The sequence below is a fragment of the Lichenostomus cassidix genome, chromosome 1Aa (assembly GCF_008360975.1).
Source record: "Lichenostomus cassidix isolate B80296 chromosome 1Aa, HeHo_3.0, whole genome shotgun sequence".
Taxonomy (NCBI): Eukaryota; Metazoa; Chordata; class Aves; order Passeriformes; family Meliphagidae; genus Lichenostomus; species Lichenostomus cassidix.
The window spans coordinates 44,653,858-44,673,945 of record NC_139480.1 but is presented as its reverse complement, the minus strand read 5'-3'; the positions used below and the strand labels follow the sequence as shown (position 1 = coordinate 44,673,945).

Genomic DNA, 20,088 nt, shown 5'->3' with positions numbered 1-20,088 from the left:
TTATATCCAAGATCAATTGCAAATGACTGTAACAGTTTTAGAAACATGTTGATGGATATGGGAAATAGAAACACAACAGGATAACTTGAATAATCACTATTTACCTCAAAATGAAAAATATAGATTTCTTTTCAAGACAAATAAGGCATTTTTATCTCTGTGGAGAAGGTAACCAACCTTTGCAGTTTTGTCAGCAGAAGTAGATGAAAATTTACTACCATCAGGTGAAACAGCACAGGAAAGAACAGCACCTCCATGACAAGCAAAGTCTTTTTCTGGGTTTCCAGTAGTAATATTCCAAACCTACCAGATAAACAGAAAAACAGGGTACTTTTTTAATGCAGTAAAAAGGTTAAAACAGTTGCATCTTACGCAACAATATATAAGGGATAAAACTCAGCTAGATCGTTCTAATGTGGCAAACATTTTGTTATACTCACTGGTATAGTTAAAATGCAACAGTGTAGATCTTACTAAAAATAGAAAATCCAAAATTTTGTCTTAAAAGTCAGCTTACACTTTACTATCGAGTCAATAAAATTCACAAAGTGCAGGAAATACCAAATGTTACAAGAGACAGTCAAATGTACTTGATGTGATTTGTTAATTTACAACCTTTCACTCACCTTAACGGTTCCATCAAATGACCAAGAGAGGAGTTTCGCATTTTCCAGAAGTCTAAAATCCTTGATTGCTTCCTTGTGCCCTCTTAGAAACACACATTCGCTCAATTGCCAATTCCATACCTAATTATAAAAATTAAATACATGGTTTTTTTAATTGAAACAGCAAACATAAGAAGCATGAATTAACTTTTTGAATTTTAAGTCACAGGACAAATAAAAAGCTCTTATGGTGGTGGCAACTAATTAAAATGTTAGATACTGAAGAGATCCATAATAGAGATGCTGAAGATTGAGTGTGCCATGAGTCACCTGGTTTGACAATTAATGCTCCTTTTACTCTTCTCAAAGCAGTTGGTGCCTTTCTATCATCCACAGCAGTAAAAACAGAAAATCTGTAATATTCATTATTGCATAGGGCAGAAATCAAGGCCACACTTTCTACAGGCCCTTGCCCCTGGATGGAGCAACACAGAATACAGCAGTCATTTACTGAGTTTACATTACCTATAGTATAAAAGCTCTTCATTTTAAGTAAGTTACAACATTTTCTTTTGAAATATTTCCCAAACCTGTATAACTGAATCATGAGCACTTGAGATGAGAGTCTGACAATCAGGTGTAAATTGGCAATGCCGCACAGATGTCCTGTAGGCTTCCCAGGACTTCAGCACTGTGCCATCTGACAGCTGGAGTACCTTTACAAGGAAGAATGCAATCACTGCATTTATTTGACACACTTGAGGAAAACAAGCACATGCAAACTCTTTTTTAAAAAACAGGAGAATGTAAATACATGATTTTAAGTCACTAGATTGGAACAATCAAAAATTCCTGTTAGCTTAGTCTGGGGAAAATGAAATTCAGAGCTAGATTATTAGCATTACCTTTAAGTTATTTTAATTTAGACATCACTCACAAATGTAAATTTAATTGCTATATTGAAGAATATTATGCATGCAAATGACATTTATTTTTTTAAAAAGCATAAAGAAGCGTATTTTCCTACTATTTTTAAAATCAAATTTAGGATTTAATACCTTTATTGCTCCACTCTCCTGTCCAAAAGCTGCAAATTTAAGATCTTCACTCAAGCAACAGCAGGAAATGGGGGATTCTTGGGCTGCTGTCTGCATAATAACATTGTCTGTATTTCCATTGACAAGCTGTAAGATAGGAAGTTAATTAAGTTTTTACAATATTTTAAAATTTAAACTTAAGTTACAATATAGAGCTGAGAATGCCAAAGGGAACGGTTACAAACTTTAAATTACAGGAGTGAGTTACTTTCATAAACCACTTTCCTTGAAGGTCAGTGTAACTATCTCCATAAAATGGTCTCTGAACAGGACAAGTTTGCAGAAGGAATCTCATCTCACTATTAGAAGGCTTTTTAAAGTTTGTCTGATTACAGGAAAGAGTAAATCAAAATGCTACCCCCAAATTCCAAAAAACATACAGAGCAAGCTTCATGCTCAAATTTGTCTTGCCAGGCAGATTAAACAGCGTATGTCAAACAAAACATAAAATACTTTAGCTGCATCCTGTAAGACTTTAAAGTTATTAGCACACACACAGTATACCAAGTCTCAACTCAGTATCACCCTCAAATCAATTCCACAGGGGGGAAAAAAATCTTTAGAATACAATTTATAACCAAGTTTATAACGTTGTTTAAAAAGCTATCAGTGTGAAATGTTTAGAAATTAACATATTGCCCATCAAAGGGTGAGTAAGGACTCCAGTACCGAGAGACTATAAATTACAGAAGGTAAAGCATCATGGTTCCAAGAAAAACTTTGAGAGATGTGATAGCAGAGGTACACTGTTAAATCACAGTATACATGCAATTTGTCTTTTCAGTCAATTTCTCTTCCTGTGCAAGGGTGAAAAATCTCTTTCTCCAACAGAGTCTTCTCTTATGTCTAGAGGTTGTCAGAATGTTGTATTTAGAGCAATCTAAGCATAATCTTTCTCTAGGAAATGGTTCAAGTAAAGTTAGGACAGAAATTCCTAACCCTGAATAATGACCAGTTCTGCTAAACCAAATAAGACTGCACCATTACACAGCAGTAGCTACAGATGTTACAATGCAGGAAGATTAAACAGTAACATTCTAAACTGCTCCTGAAGGTAAATAGGTGTAACTCCATTGGCTGCGCTTTCCTCCAGCTCATCACTGAAGCAGATGAAGGGATAAGAGTTCTGTTCCTCTGTATCCAGATTCAGTTTCAACATTTGTGTAGAAATTTCCCCTCAAACCCCATTTTTTCACTTACTAAACTAGGCACAGTTTCTAGATATAAAAATGTTATCATACATTGAGTCACCTGCCACAGATTCAACTCTTGAAAGCCAAGAACGAGCAGTACCTTCAGTGCTTCCTCAGTTTCTTACTGAGATTTGGAGGTAACATTCAAACGCACTAAAATATCGAGAAATACATCTTACTTGTAAGTGCTTCTGATTGTAGATGGCTAAAATCATCACTTCACCATTGTGAAATACAACATCTAGTTCACTTTTCAGCACAGCATCAGAAGATTTGCACACCTTCTTTGTTTCCCAAATCTGGTAAAGAACACAGTACTTCATTAGCTTTATTAAAGAACAAGATGTAAAACTTGCTGAGTAACAGCATCTGGAAACCAAAGGCTTATCAACTTGCAAGTAACACTGATTTTTTTAAAACAAAGAAAATGATGCTTCTGCTGGTTTTGATACAACGGAAAGTTGTGCAATTATTATAGTGATTCCAACAGATGAAATAGAACTAATTTTCCAGGCTGTCTATGAGACTCCACTGGAGCAGCATTAAAATCCAATTACAAAAAATATGAAGTACAGATTTCTGTACTTCAATTGCTCTCAAAATTTCAAGAATGTATGTGTTAACTTGGGAGAAAAGGAAAGGTTACCTTGGTAAGATATAGTTCTACTTTCACAGGTTTTAATGAGACTTTATAATTACAGAAATCTATCCTAAATATTAACATGCAAATATATCTAACAATGAAACATACCAAGTCTGCTAGAATCCTCAAAAAGCTTCAAAATTCCCAATTCAGAGAAAATGTAAAACAAAACGGAAGGCTATAATTACTCTTGAAATGCCACCAGACTTAAAAAAATCATATAGACATAGAGGAAATTTAGATAAACAGTAAATAAAGCAAAAGAGCCAGCACATTTTACTGCATATGTAAATTATTTTATAACAAAAAATTCAATTTATATTGACTATAAACTTACATGCAAAGTACATAAGTATATTTTTATGTATTTAATATGATACATAATTTTACAATAAACAATTCCTTAAATGAATAACTTCTTAATGCATGTGTAAATTCAGATTTTTAAAAAAAGTAGAGTTATCTTACACGTATTGTCTGGTCGTCAGACGAAGTCAGAAATAAAGATCCATCTGGTGAAAATGCCACACAATGAACCCAGCTCATGTGTCCTCTGCAATATGCCACTTTTGATAAAGACTTAATATTCCATAACTACAATAAAAATATGAAAGAAAAACCAAGTGGATTTAGATTGCATTTACGGCAAAAACAGTGCAAGTACATTTAATTACTATGTATTCTAGTAGTTTCTTAATTGTTATTCTGAAATCAGATGTAACAAGAGCTGTGCCTGCTTGTCACATTTCAGTGGTCAGGGAAATTGAAGCACCAGCTTCTTTGCTATAATTTTAAAAGACACGGGAAATAAAAGTCACAGAATAAAAAAAATAGAAGTTCAACTTGACCATACAGATTGCAAAACCAAAATACCCCAAACAACAACAAAAAACCCCAAACCAACCCCAACTCGATATGTGTACAGACCTACTCTAGCCACACTAGTCTCAAAGTTATTCTAGATGTTTCCTTCTTTCTTATGTACCAGCACACAGAAGGAGAGAGGAACTGATTTAAGCAATACTCCTGAGAGTGACAAGAGTAGCTTTAGATAAACTTAGTAGACTAGTCTAGTTTTATATGTGTGGGTTTCATTGTCCAAAATGAACATACAACTTTAAAACATTATTTCCCAGCTGATATTTTTAATTTAAGAAGCGAATGGAAATTAAAAAGAATGGAGAATATCAAAAGCCTGCTAAAATAGCTACATTTGTTTTATCTCTGCCTACAAGAAACTATTAGGGCAAATGTGACATTTTAAATTACAAGGAGTCTTCAGAGGTATATTGCAGACAATCACTTACCTCAACAGAACAGTGAGACAAAGCAACTGCTACCAACTCATCCCCAGGACAGAAGTCACAATATTGGATTGTGCTGTGGTGGCTGACAATGACTTGTGCTAACAAACCACATGTTTCAGTACCAAAAAGCTGGGAACACATAATTACAACAGGAACCTGTTTGAATGACTTCACTACTGACAAATAGTTTATATGCTCAACAGTGTACATTCTTGAATTTAGAAGGTATTTCTCTTAGTCACAAGTTTGTTGACCATATATTTTAATTTACACAAACTGGAAATCAGGCACCTTCTATCTGAAAGAGCTTAATGGCCTGGAATTTTATCTGAAATCATAATTTCTACCTATATTGTAATACATTACCCTCCAAAAGATTACTAAAGTGAGGTACTTACCAAAAGCTTATTTTTGGCTACCACCAAAATCATGTCACCATTTCTGGACCAAGAGCAACATTTTACTAAAACCTCCACATCATCTGGTTGCTCATCTGCATTTTTGAAGAAATCTTTGATCTCAATACTTTTCAGTTCATTTCCTGAGCGTGCTTCCCAAAGCTGCAATAAACAGGAAATAGACACAATCTCTTTTCATTGATGTAGGAACAAAATACAGCAGCAGAGAGCTCCCAACTACTTCTTAAGAAAAAAGGTCAGGGAATAAAATACAACAAAAGCCCCTTGTTATTTTCCCCAGTCAACAAATAGCATTAGAATATTCACATGTCCAAATGATTTATATTAAAAAAAAGGAGAAAAACAAATTAAGAAATAAAAACAAGCCACAAAGAAGATTATGCTGTAGCAGAACCCTCTCCTTGCGTTTTTCTCTCCTATCATTCTAGATACAATGCTGCCTCAACTTCTACTTAACAAAATAATAATAAAGCCAAAAATAACACCTGCTCTGCAACTCTATAAACAGTCCACTCACCATGAGAAATATAGTATACATCTGGCTTTGCACCTTAATTTCATTGAGGAACCTGCAAAAATCTACAGAATGTTTCTGTCCCCTTCACCACATTTCTCCTTATGGAAACAGCTACAGCAATCCTTCTTTCCTGATTTAGCAACTACATAGAAACATAACAGTGTTTTAAGAATTGCAATTCTGAAATAGCATAATACTGTTGCAACTAAAGGCAATAAAAATAATACTTACATTCTCAGAAAAACACAATCCTCTCAGCTCTCTTCTAGTGTATACCAGAAAAAGGCACATAGAAATTGCTTTTAATTTTTATGTTTCCTAATGATTCATTTACAGAGATGACAAAACTTTCAATTAACCTAAATACTTAACACTATTTCTGTTCCAACAATTTTTACTCCCTCCTCAAGCTTTCTTAACAAAGTGCATTAGGGGGAAAAATATTCAAAATGAGGCCAGTTAGAATTTAATGGCAACTACAGAACTACAGGCAGTCAACTTTTTTTTCCTAGTACTGGACAAGCCATTTCAAAACCTTGCATTACAAATGGGGCCAATAATCAACCATTTCAGGATTTAATTCATTAAAGCTGATCATGCAGGCACAAAACAAAAAACTGATTAAAAAATATACTGCGTACCTTTACTGTTCCATCTGTCGAGCAGCTAGCAACATATTCATCATTTGGTGAAAATCTGCAGTGATTGACAGAATTTTCATGACCTATCATTGTATTTCTACAGTATTTTTCTTTGAAATCCCAAATCTGTAAGAGAAATAAACATATAAATATCATCACATTCATGAATTATTCAAAGACAGGTTGTTCATGCTCTTCTCAAAATCATGCATTGGCAACCAAAACACCAATTTTATTTTTTCTTAATTTTACCTACATGCTCACGGACTGGATGCTATGCCCTGGGTTACCCTACAATTTACCTCCATCTGGTAAGATGCATGAAAACTATTAACATCAGAATTACATAAATCCAGTTAAAACTTTCCGTACAGTGCAGATAAGGCCCTTGACCAGCACAAAGTTATTGAAAGTTTCCTCAGACTGAGAAAAAAGCTTTGTCTTGCCTCATTCCTTTGCAGCTTTGAAAAGCAGAATAATGTAGCTTACACACATTAACAAAAATGAAATTTCTCAAGTTAGTCCTGAACGGTCTGAATATCATCCTTGTCATATTCACACTAACTAAAGTTAGAAGAAAATTTCATATGTTTTTTTTTGTTTAGTGACAGCTGTCCCCACCCAACAGTCTCACTTCTGGCTGTGTACTCCCAGCAATTCTCTTGCACTGGAACAAGACCATTGAGCCACTACAGGGAACCAAGGGAGCAGAAAACCATTCCAACCAGAGGGTTTTGCAGATTTGGCTCTTTGAATCATACCACTGCAGGGTAAGAAAAGTACATGCAGGGCCTCAGAGGCATGAGTATACAGCCAGGGCATCTTCAGTGCCAGTTAACAAAATTATTTGCTGATTTGTGGTGTGAAATTGCACTTTTCATTTGCCAGTGTCTAGCTCTCACTTGATTCTTCTGGTTTCCCCCTTCACTCAGATGCAGACTTCAGCTGCCCAGCTTCTGTTCTCTGTGTGTATCTGCACTGCCTCCTAGTCTGAACACTGAAAGCAAGTTAACCTGACAAAACTCCCCACTCCTTATTGTTATTTTGCTGGCTTCCATGTTCATTCCTTTACTATGCCAAATCAATTTAATCAAAAAAACATCCTGCTACATTTATATAGTGCTGGCTTTTTTACCTCTAATCTTTCAATATCCAGTTTTTTAAATTACTGATGTTTTCAAAGCTAAATGTTTGCCTTAGTTTTTTCTTACACTGTTTTTAATCAAGTATTTCACTTCCTTTCCCATCTCACCCTCTCTGTCTTGCCAAAGCCCTCACCTTCATGCCCTACCAACAGAGCACTTGCCCATTCTCCTGTGCTGAGCATAAACACTGTTCTGCCTTGTTGAAATCTGATTACAGAGCTCTAGTCAGTACTCTTAATCTGTTGCCACCTCTCTTCTACCAGGCTCATTAAAAAAAACCATTAACTTCCAGTGTTTACAAATAGTTATACATCAGTAACTACCCTGTTATGATAAGCAGCAGGAGAATAATCTCAACCTTTTCCACTCACTTTGATGAATGTGTCACTGGAGCAGGTGGCCAGAAGCTGCTGACCACTTCTGTTATTGAACTGGCAGCAGTTGACCTGCTCTGAGTGCTCTTCGTACACACGCACACACTGGCCTGTCCTTGAATTCCAGATCTAGGAAGAGTTGAAAGATGGAAAGGGCTTTCAAATACATTTAAATCATTAATTATTAAAAACCTGGAAACTGTGCTGAAATACAGTTAAAGTCCTAAAACTTTCTTAATGACGCCTCAAAAATGTTTTGCATATAAATATTATATATTTGAAAAAAAAGAAGCAAGACATTATGAAGTGAAAGGTCATAATTCAGATTAGAATCTGATAAATTCTGGAATTTCAGCAGATTTTGCTATTATAATGTGGAATTAAAAATCCCAAATACTTCACAGGCAACAGAAAAGAAGCATTAAAAAAGAATTATTGACAGATTCATCTTCATGTTATGAATAGGACTAGATTCACACATTATGTTCTAGTTAAAAACAAACATCTGATAATAAAAATAAAATAAATGGTTAATTCTGCATGTATGATGTTAACGTCAAGCATATTTTATATTATGTAAGTGGGGCTTTTCTGTTTGTCAAGTATTGAATTATCCACGTAATATTTAAGACCATTTAAAAGGCCTTTAGTCTTAAGAATCTGCGCTGAGTTGCTTACACAAAAATTAGGTTTTTTAGTTTGAAAAAAAAGAATTGCCTTTCCCCATCCCCTTACCTTGACTTTTTTGTCACTTGAACAAGTTGCTACAAATTCACCATCTGTAGAAAAAGCGCAACAGAGTATTTCATCATCGTGGGCATTTATCTCCAGGAGTCTCTCTCCACTTTCTGCTTTAAACACCTAAACCAAGGAACAGTAAAACCTTGTAAGTCACAGGTAATTTTAAAACACATATATAAGTTTATCATCTCAAACAGCTCTCTTTATGCAAGCTCTTAAAAATGGGTTTATTTTAAAAGCATTCATCATTTCAGGGGCAATAACATAATTATAAAATCTTGTAAGGATTATAGAAATTGTAAGAGAAACAATTAGTGAAAACTGATTTTCAAAAAATATTTTTGTTCTACCCTCACTCTTCAAGCCAAGAGCCATGCCCTTTCACAGTATTTTTTAGTAGTAACTGCAAAACACTGCCCATTAACAGAATCTAAATTATTCTTAAAACTACAAATTCCAGTTTTATATGTATGGGATATCCTTCTGTGGAAAGTAGGAATTTCAATAGCAATTGATGATTGGAGGAACAAAAACCCTAAAATAAGTATGGAAAATTTGACAGGATGACACACATTTCAATCCCAAATCAGATATAAGCAATGAAAGGACAGATGGGGAAAAGTGCTAAATATGTATCAATTTCCTCAAATTCTGGGATTTAACTTTACAATGTGGGGTGGGCAGGGGGGTGGAAATCAGGTCTCCCTTTCCATCTTAGGTTACATATTCTTAATTATTAAAGCAAACCACAAAGTGTTCTTTACAGCACTTTTCAGAATTTTTTTATTAAACTGGAATATCAATGACAATTAAATGGTTGGTATTTGTTCAAATAAGAACATAAGTACCAAAGTAAGAGGAAATCTACCTTCACATAAGTTCTGCAGAATATCTGTTCTTAATCTAGCAATCATTTTTTAAAGTAGCCTTGAAAACTGAAATTTATTGATTATGACTAATTTTCCTATTATTTTTTTAAAAAGTTTACTTTAAATGGAATTGCAATCCACAGAACTTTTTGGGGTGTAAAATGAAGAAAAAAATAAGCAATCTGCAGTGTCAATAATGAGGCCATTAAGTACAGAAGCCCAGCACAGTTACTGCAGCACAGCATGAGTACATTCACCAGGCATCCCCTTCAGTGGATGCCACAATCAAAATACTGAACAAGCCAGCAAACGAAATAAGCAAATAAAAAACCCAGTAACAACACATTAGGTAGCCAAATGAACAGCAACTTAGTACTCAATTTCTCAAGCATCCAAAACAATACCAAAGGTTGGCAGCAAAGGTGTTCTTTTCCCTTACCTTTGGCTTTCTGGAATATGGGGACTTTACCAGGTTACTGGCTGGCTCATTGCTAGTTTCCTTGAGAGCTGGCTGACTCCCCTCCAGGCAGACTGCTGGCAAATTTATATTAGTCATGTTCCTCTCTGGCTCTTCTAACCTGCTTTCTAAGCACTTTGGGCCTGTTTCCTGCTCTCAGCTTCAGGGGTTTTCTCCACAGATATATTTCTTTCACATTAAGGCATTTCACTAATTAAACACCGAAGTGGCACAATGTCCCCTACTACCCCATACAAATAGTAAAGCTGTAACTAAAACATCTTACTGCTTTCAGTACTGCAGAAAGTCTACTGTGAGTGGAAATAACATTTTTTGCAAACAAATATTAAACAAGCTGGGGTGCATTACTTGGGCTGTGACATTTTCCATATCATTAAAAGGCATCTCATGTTCACACACATTATGGCAGTGAGGGTATAAACCCTAAACTCACACCATTGAGCTCTTGAACTAAAAGAAAATGCTTATCATTCTAAACATGCAACTTGATGTTTATGCAATAATACATCCTTTTCAATTATTTGTCTCCAATTACAAACTAGATCCAAATGTTTCCACATAGCAACAGAAGAAAAGTGATAGGATTGTTTAACAAATATTCTTGAAATGGTATGCAGTATCTCTTTTCACTCATGCATAGGTATCTTACCTGAAGAGTTTTATCAGCTCCACATGATGCTATTCTTTGCCTGTCCTTAGAAAAGCAGGCATGGTAAACTGCATCTCTATGTGGGCGAACAACCAGGCGGTAGAGATTTTTCAAGGATTTTTTATTTCTACAGGGTAAGACAATTATTTAGATGAGTGCCTTTGTATTATTCAAAATCATCTTTAAGAAGATTAACACTTTTTCACACATCTTGAGCAGCAAGCCTTATAACAAACAAAACAAGCAACCCAGTACACTTTACTTCTCAGCCTGCATGCTGAACTAATAAACACAAATTTCAGCATTCACTCAGAGGTTTATATTGTGCTTCAACAGTTACAGCTTAGAGATCAAGAAAGATTACATTTTTATGATCTGAAATATGCTATTTTCAAACAAAAACTTTTTCCTGAGAATTCTTGTTCTCCTACAGAACTTTTCCTTTTCAAGCATATTCAAAAACATTTGTAAACTTGTTTAGATCTTTGCAAATTTCCTTAATTTTCATGACAATGGCTCAATACAATCACTAGATAGCTAAATAAGGCCTGTGACTATCACAATCAGAGATCAGGTACAGAATCTAACACACCTTAGATGACTCTTGCCTGGCTTCAACAAAAACTCAAGAGTTAGCAGCAATCATAATTATCCTGTTTAGCCAAATCTTAAACCAGAAAGCTGTCACTGTATTGAGATGACTTGGTGACAAATGACCAAAACATCTCTCTCTTTTCTGTGAATTTCAGTCATGTTCTTCAGCATGCCTCCCACATCCAAGGTGAAAACCCTGAACTAACTGGAGATTGACTCTTCCGAACTGTGCAATTTCCAAGCAGTTTTGCTAAGTAAAATAACAAAATATTCAAACAGGAGACTAATCTCCCTGGCTCTTACTATAACTGCTTGACATAGAGCCACTGTTTTATAACCACCAAGTAGTACAAGTATCAGAAGAGAAACATCAAACAATCAGGGAGTTACATGTGCAACTGACTATTGGACAAGGCTGGGAGAATGTTTAGATCTGTATACTTTTTCCTTAAACAACTTCCAAAAATACAAGAACATCAAAGACTTATTTAAATTTTCAAGATTGTGTAGAGATTACACAGGATTTCCCATCTCACTACTTTAAAAAACTTTGCAAGTCAGCAAAAATGGTCTCCTTTTTGAAACCACAGTTTACTTCAAAAACCTAAGAACATACTCTAACATACCCAATACTTGCACTAGAATTCTAACTTTAAAATAAAATTATTTAAAGGAGTTTCAAAGCATCATATTTTCATCTTTGCATTGTTATTTAAAAGGAACAATAACTGAATACAGAACTAAATATATTACTCAATTTATTTTTATGTAATTATTACTAAGTTGTGGCCTTACATATCCAGGGCTTCCCTTTTCCCCTAAGTTCTTGCAAACTATTACACTTCCTTTCCCCAGAAAAAAATCCCAGCACTTCTTAAAAAGGTCCTTTTATATACAATGTGTACAATACACTGTATTCAATTGCACATTAAATTATTTCCTTGGTTAAGGGATCAGCATATCAGCAGATGGACTGCAGCTACTTACATCCACTCCAAATAAAACGTTCCTGTCTCTCTCTGAGCATGTAGCTTGGCCTGTTGATACACCTCAGATGTCTCTGGCTGGCAAAGACCCAGCTGGATGATGTCAGGAAAAGGCTGTCGTCCCAGAAGGTGCCCATTTAAAGACAGAAATTCCTGGAAATTCTCACGCACTGTGCTATCCTAAATAGAGAGATTTTATTTGATAACCTAGATTTATTTTAGGATTTATTTCCTAGGTGTCCTTTGCTTTTTTAAATTTCTATACAGGTAATATTCTTACAGAAGTGCTTAGCTCTATTTTTCTATTAATTTCTATTAGCAAGTACATACAATAGATTGAAATGTTTCATTATCCTCTTCAGAAAGCATAATATCCTTATTTTTCAAACAAAGAATACTGGCAATAGTGATTTATTCAATAAGCAGTGTGAAAGATCAGAAAGACTATTCCAAGTGGTAAGCATAATCCTATGCCTTCTCAAAAGCAGAGCACCTTATGTATTAGGTATTGATTTATATTGTTACTTATTTCCATGGCCAATCACTTACACACTGAAGTTAAAACTGAAACAGAAGACTGAGTTTCCTTCATTTTTATCTCCTCCAAGTTAAAGTTCAACTTAATATGGGTTTATGCTTTGGTTTTTTAAGCTTTCTATATACCTATACATACATCCAGCAAAATGCCATTACAAAATAGAAAATTGTATTTGGAACAGACTGATCATTTACCTTTTAGTATCATACCTTTTGATCCAGGATTGAGCTATATTCTACATATTCATGAATCAGATGAGCAGGCCCTACCAATTCTGTTTTAGCTTTAATCCAGTCTAAAGAAAACATAAGATCACAGAGCTCCTACAAGAAACAAAAAATTAAGTTCAGAGTGTAAGTTTCACAAGAGAATCTACTTAGGAGGAAAAACACAGGAAATACATCAGGTATTTAATACACTTTGGAACAACTTTCTCTAGTTGAAAACTTATGCAATTTCCCATTTCCTGCATCTCGACTGTTCAGGTATAAAAGTTCTGTGTATAGAAGGCTAAGTTTGTATTTTAATGCTCTTTGATACACTTAGTCAGAGTGGAGATGGGGATGCAGAAGTCAAGAATTTCTTTGTAGCACACAAGAACTTGTTTTTCAACTCTGAAAACCTTCTTCTAGTCCAGTCTAGCAAAGATTGCTGCTAATAGTGATTGTTCATCTTCCTAAGAGATGCTGAAACTCCTAAAACCATTGGTAGATAAGAAAGGGAGTCCTGCCACGACACCCTTTCATTCCTTCAGTGCTCTGGGCTGCATCACATCAGACCCTAAGGGCTTGTGAACACTCAGCTAATCCAGCCAGTCCCTCACAATTTCACATTTATGTCCACAAATGAAAAGTCACTGTTCCCACATTCACAGTCCTCCAGACCAGGGCAGCCAAGGTCTGTCAGTATTACTAAAGACTCAGGAAAAAAAAAGCACTGATTAGCTAGATGACCCTGTTAGCTAGATGACCATCTTTAACAGTATTGGTCCAATGTTTTCTTTAGACCTCCTTTAGAAAAACTTCTTAGCAACAACACTGCACAGCTTTAAAGCATATTCCAATTTACAGTCAGTAAATACCACAAGGATTAAAAGATTATCATGGCTAAACAAAGAAAAGGAATAGCTACCAGCTTTATTAGCCTTCCAACAAACAGAAATCATGTCTTAATGATGAAAAATAAGTGATACATACAATATAAATTCTAGGAAGCATACAGTCATAATGAGCCAGGCTAAAGACTTCTGAGAAGCTAATTCTACAAAATGTAGAAAGGCTGCTAATAAAAACATTTGCACAATACATTGAAACTGAAGAAATGAATGAAATAAATGTGATCCAAATCACTTGGATTTGTAGCCAACATTAATTATGAAGGTTCCTATAAGAGACAAATCCATAAAGTGTATTATATGATGAGTCAGATAAGCCATCTTGAAAGAAGCTCAGATGAAAAGGTTGAGTGCATGTGAAATAAAGCAATTAACAACCAGGATCAAATGCTATTCGATGCATTTGAAACTCGAATTCAAGTGAAATTACTAATTATTAATCTTTCTGCATGATTTGCATCTTATACTAGCTCAGTATCTTAAGAACAGTAGTTGGCAAAAATTACAGCAATTTTTAAAGGCGCCAAGGCAAGCCTGGAAACAAGAGACTTGTCCATCTAACTCTTGATGGGTTTTTTTTGCTATTGAAATCAGATAATGAATTTCTACACACAAATCTGTACATGAGAGGAAAAAAACTAAGACGACTTCTGAAGATAAAGAAGTAACTAACGGGTGAAATTCTCTGATGAAATCAATTTAGTTCTATTATTACACACTAAGTAGAGCTTGGGTTTTCTAGAAGGTTTAGAGAAGACTTTTTATTAAAGCTTCTTAAAAAGGAAAAGAAAAACACAAGGTATTCTGGTATAAAATAGGAAATCTCAAGAGCTGGTTGAAAAGACAAGATACAACAGGTAGAAATAGAGTACTTTCTGTAAGGGACAGTGATTATCACTGGAATTCCTAAAGACTCTACATGGAGTGTTTACCTAGCTGGACTAAAGTCTGGGGGAAGAGAGGCTCAGCTGGGAAAAGGCCTGGAGGGAAAAGCAGAGGTAAGAGTTGGTAAAAAATGGAAACAAAGGACACTTGTCAGAACCCACCTTCTGCATGTTGGCACCTGCCATGTGATATGCCAGAAAGTTGTACCAGTACATGCAATCCTCTTGAGACAGAACAGGTGGATTGAGTTTGTAGTATTTCTTGTACTGATTTACTATGTTTTTATGTAGCTCCTGCAATGAGAAGGAAAACACACTTCGGGTATTGAGGAGTTATAGGTATTGTTAATATTATATTGTAAATAGCATTAAGGAACAATATTATTTCTCAATTGTAAGACATCAACAAATGAAATTAAAAAAGCTTACCTTCCAAAATTATACACGTAACCTAATTTATTACTAAAGACTTCTCCAGAAAAATTCTCTGGACATTAAAAGACAGAAAAGCAAGCTGTTAACCTTCCTTCTCAGACTGAGATCAGCTACCAAGTCTCTCTTCATGTTAAATGTGGATAGCCAACAAAAAAAGGACCCTTACAAATGTAGATCTAAACCCAATCTAAAAACTTGCCTTTTCTACATACCTACTCTTTCTGCCCTTCAGAACTGAAATTGGGCCCAACTTACAGGTCACCTTCCGGAAAGTACTGCCTTAATTTGAAAAAAGGGAGTAAAAAGCATTTCTCTGCATTAAAGAAGAAATTTCCTATTCTGGCAGGATCTTGATGTCATTGGAATCAACAGTGGAACATTACATCTCCTGCTGGAAACATCTGATGGAGAAATAATGGATATAGAGCCTTCTCTCAGTTTAGTCTTTTAGCTGCAAAATGGAACCATCAAGAAATCACTCCACAATTTCAAGTTGAAAATAAGTATTTTTAATTAGTCAGCATTAAGTTAAACTTAATTTGGACCTATGCTATGAAGCTAAATGGGATACCATTTAACAAAGCAATATTTTCCAAAAAATGCTCAGCTTTGGAGAGTGAAGTTGAAAGTATTAGATATGCTACCTCAAGCTGGTTGCGATTCTTTTCTGTGAGAAAGTCAAGCTGAAGATCATGTAAATAATAATGGAATGACTTCCCATTGCGATCACAGAACAACAGTGATTTGTTAACAAATTCCTGTAAGATATCTTCAACTTCCTCAGTTTCCATATCCCAAAGAATACAGAGAACCTAAAAAATATTAATACATCAGCAGAGAAAAGAGTCAGAACCAAGTTGTAATATCATTTGTATGGATATTATAAAAGGCTACCAATTAACTGACAACAAAATGCATACTAACAAATACAGGCACGTTACAAAGAGTTATCAATTCAGTAGGTTACCAATTCCTTCATACCAAACCACAGGACAGATATTTCAAGTTAACCTGTCTTTTGTCTATTTGTGCTGATTTATGGTGATCATAAAAGGAGACAAATTCCACTTAACAGTTCTTAAGCTTTCAAGGTGCTCAATCACAACCTAATTAAAGAACAATATATAGAATGCACATTAATCTTAAACATTATGAATATGTTTATTCAGTTATGACTATTTTAGTTTGACTGCTAACAATTCAAGTCATGATACAATAATGGACCAAATCTATCCAATCTAGCAATTATTATTAAGTTTCATGGAGTAGAAGTTATACATGACAATTATAAATTTTAAGAATTCTTTACGGCTGTTGTTTGTATCTCAGTAAAAATTACAAGATTTCTGCACTGCTGTCATTACCTTAGTAGGTACTTTAACATCTTTTGGGAGGATAGAGAGGTCTTTATAGTAGTCTTTGTAATTGTCATCCAGTTGCTCAACACTTATGGACATTGCTTCATCAAGGGCTTCATAATCATAAGAGGAAGATTTTCTTATTCTTTTAAACTGCTTATTCTGCAGCTGCCTGAGATAGTATTCCCAGCGGCTGGGGAAGTCTCGCAGCAATGCACCTATCAAGGATATCACGAGAGGAGAACCTGAAGGAAAAGATTAGAGCAATTTTAGAGGTCTTCAAGAAGCATGATGCAATAGGTGATGGTCAAGTGACTGAATCAGGTAATTTTTCCTGACTAAATTCTTAAGGTGCGGAGGAGAGAAAATCCATGTAGACGTCTGCAAACTCACCAAATTTAAGTGTAATTGTGGTGCAGAAGGAAAATACACTGAAAAAACTACTCAAAAATCAACATAACACTTCTGTTTAGCTTAAAATAACCCCCACAATGTTTAACAACCACTTGTGCTATTCTTAACAGTATTAAAGGATGTCCTCTTCTCTATTTTTAAGTCAAAATATAGAAGAAAAAAATACATTCAGTGGTAACTGGTACGACAAAGAGCAACTAGAATACCTTTGCATTCTCTTACAAGGCTGTTAGCTTGTTCTGGCAGTTCTGATATTTTCATATTCACAAATAGGGATAAAATCTCCAGTCCCTTCTCATGTGCTAGTCCACTTTCCACATGAACCTCGAATTTATTGCCTAGAAACAGAAATACAGAAAAAAACAACAAATGCAAAAAACCCTGTGGAAATTCAAAGTATTTTCCAAGTAAAATCTGAAACAAAGAACCTGGTCCATGACTTTTCGCATAGTATTTGATAGGACTAAGAAGAGTATAAATTCTACTTACCAGAATCAGTTTGCATTGGAGATATATACATAGAAAAAATAGACTATAAGCTAATAATTACTAATGCATTATGGGCAGTCACTGCTGAATAGTGTAGAGATAATCAGTCTAACAGCATCAGTGTCACAGAGGTTAATTTATTCTGCTGAGAATCACTGCACTCTTCAATGTAAACACCTAACTTTCAGGATAACATGTAACACTTATTTCACAAAGATCATAAAGTGCTACAGAGCAGAATTCTAAAACCTTGCCACTTGTGGACAAATTGATAGAGTGATTCTACCAGTCATTTGAAAGTTCACATGAACAAATTGCAGACATAAACACATAAAATCTGTGGTGCAGGAGAGGAAACTGATCCTTACCAGCCACAGCATCTGTTACACTCCTGTCCCTGCTGGTGATCAGAACCTGACATTGATTATCAAATGCTTTTAACAGCCAGGAATCCCAAATGTCATCCAGGACCAAAAGAGATCTAGAGCAAGAAGAAATATTTCAGATCAGCTATTAATGCTAAAATAAAGTATTGCATTTTAACAATGAAAGAACATTTTCAGAATTTACAAAGTATCACTGCATAGTTTTTTTATATTAGCATGCAGAACATCTTAATAGTATGTCCAGAGAAAGGTAACAAAGCTGGTAAAAGGTCTAGAAAACATCCTAAGAGGAGCAGCTGAGGGAGCTTGGGTTGTTTAGTCTGGAGAACAGAAAGCTCAGGGGGACCTTATGGATCTCTACGACCTGAAAGGAGGTTATAGCTGGGTGGCAGTTGCTCTCTTTGCCATGTCTCAAGCAGAAGGATGAGAGGAAATGGCCTTAAATTGCACCAGGGGTGCTTCAGATTACATATTAGAAAATATAATTTTGCCTGCGTGGTATAAGTTGCCCAGGGAGGTGGTGGGGTCATTGTCTCTGTAACTGCTCAAGAAGTGTCTTTGGGGATATGGTTTAGGGGTGATTATGGTGGTGGTGCTGGGTTGGCAGCTGGACTTGATGATCTTGAAGGTTTCTGACAGCCTTGGTGATTCTGTGATTAAACACTGTGCAAGAAGCTGAATGCAGTTATCGCAGAAAAGTTGTTACCATTTATTATTTCATAGCTACAATGAAGCATAAACAACGCTTTGAGAAATATTTCCACTAGTAGATGCCAGGAAAAACAGAAACATTTACTGTTTTAAAGTCACCAGGTATCATAAAAGAAGAAAAGAGTTGTACAAGACTAGATAACTCTGTTTGGCACAGGCTGGTGATAAACTTTGTGGGAAAGCATTTCAGTTTCCTTTTGACTGAAGGGATTTCAGTTTTGTTCTTGTATCTTTGGAAAGTTATATGAAACTAATCCTCTTGTGAACCAATTGTCTTGAATGGCAAGGCTCTTTTTGCATAAATGACATTTTATAGTGACTACATATTCAAATCCTTTGGCTAGCCACGTTTCTAGGTTCCTACATGGAATCTCACCAGCACAATGTACAGTAGATTTCCCCACACCTCCCTATATATGACAGAGAAGCTACTGAAAACTGTTTTTCAAAGATTGGTTTTAAGGGAGTGAGAAGTCAAAAAGACTAGCTGGCAAGTAGATGTATGAAAAGAAATACCAGTTATTTGCATTCAGTGAGTTTTAGTTATTGACATCTGTTCCTACAAATTGTTTACATGTACTACCTTTTTTTGAAAGGATGGAATTTTCAGCTACGCTAGTTATTGCTTAAGTTGTCCAATTCCCAACGAATGACAAAACTTCTGCATTTTTGTTCAGCTGAGTGGCACTTATGACATCAAAGCTTATAAATAAGGATTTGAACCTCCTTAAAGAAGTGCATACACATCATACCATATTCTCAAAGATACATTTAAGTCTCGGATACCCCTATCTCATTTTTATACAACTCCTCTATTAATACCCTTTTGATAAATCAGAAGGTTCACAAGAATACTATCACAGCCATAAAGAACTCATTTTGTGTCACTTTCACACTTGAAAATATGCTGGGTGGCATGAACTACAGTCTAAATTTATGTTTTTAATTAATCTGAGCACTTGAAAGTCCTCCCATTCATTAGGCACTAGTGATTTTTCTCCTCCACTCACACCTACAAATTGTAAATCCTAATTAGGATTATTTAAAAAAAAAACTTTAAAACAAACAAAGAAAAAAAACCAAACAAAAAAAGCACCCCAAACCAACAAAAACAAAATCCTGTGATAACAATCACAAGAGATAAAAATCTGTAATTTCTTATTTTAAAGAATATCGTAGCTTCAATTTCTTCATTTGACTAATACTTTAATCCCAAGAAACATACTGGCTTCACAGTCTGAATCCTTTGTCTAATACTTTATTCCCAGTACTGAGTTGACTGTCTGAATCCAGATATAGCTAAAGTGACTTCTTGCCACCAGAGAGAATTCCAGAGCAGAGCCAGCTCTGTCCCAAGATGCAGAACCAGTGAAGCTTTGCTTCTAATACACTTGCACCCTCTCTGCACCTCACTCCCCAGGACATTCTCCTCTACTTCCTGCCATGCCCACTTCTGTATTGAAGAGTTTTGGTTTGTTTTGTTTGTTAATAAACAAGAAAT

The 20,088-nt window shown here is 35.2% G+C and overlaps 1 protein-coding gene across 2 annotated transcripts in view; it reads right to left on the bottom strand.

The window, feature by feature from the left end:
- Positions 1 to 20,088, bottom strand: part of APAF1 (apoptotic peptidase activating factor 1) — a 30,663-nt gene that overhangs the window by 4,982 nt on the left and 5,593 nt on the right. For both annotated transcript variants that reach the window (XM_085047075.1, XM_085047074.1), the window contains exons 6-24: positions 17,859 to 17,971; positions 17,208 to 17,339; positions 16,594 to 16,832; positions 15,874 to 16,041; positions 14,957 to 15,088; positions 13,006 to 13,119; positions 12,260 to 12,438; positions 10,679 to 10,805; positions 8,677 to 8,802; positions 7,939 to 8,070; positions 6,423 to 6,548; positions 5,244 to 5,405; positions 4,846 to 4,974; positions 4,007 to 4,132; positions 3,075 to 3,194; positions 1,664 to 1,789; positions 1,196 to 1,321; positions 627 to 746; positions 178 to 303 (exon numbers count right to left, since the gene is read on the bottom strand). In XM_085047075.1, coding sequence (XP_084903201.1) covers positions 178 to 303; positions 627 to 746; positions 1,196 to 1,321; positions 1,664 to 1,789; positions 3,075 to 3,194; positions 4,007 to 4,132; positions 4,846 to 4,974; positions 5,244 to 5,405; positions 6,423 to 6,548; positions 7,939 to 8,070; positions 8,677 to 8,802; positions 10,679 to 10,805; positions 12,260 to 12,438; positions 13,006 to 13,119; positions 14,957 to 15,088; positions 15,874 to 16,041; positions 16,594 to 16,832; positions 17,208 to 17,339; positions 17,859 to 17,971 — 2,623 coding nt within the window. The remainder of the gene's footprint in view (positions 1 to 177; positions 304 to 626; positions 747 to 1,195; positions 1,322 to 1,663; positions 1,790 to 3,074; positions 3,195 to 4,006; positions 4,133 to 4,845; positions 4,975 to 5,243; positions 5,406 to 6,422; positions 6,549 to 7,938; positions 8,071 to 8,676; positions 8,803 to 10,678; positions 10,806 to 12,259; positions 12,439 to 13,005; positions 13,120 to 14,956; positions 15,089 to 15,873; positions 16,042 to 16,593; positions 16,833 to 17,207; positions 17,340 to 17,858; positions 17,972 to 20,088) is intronic.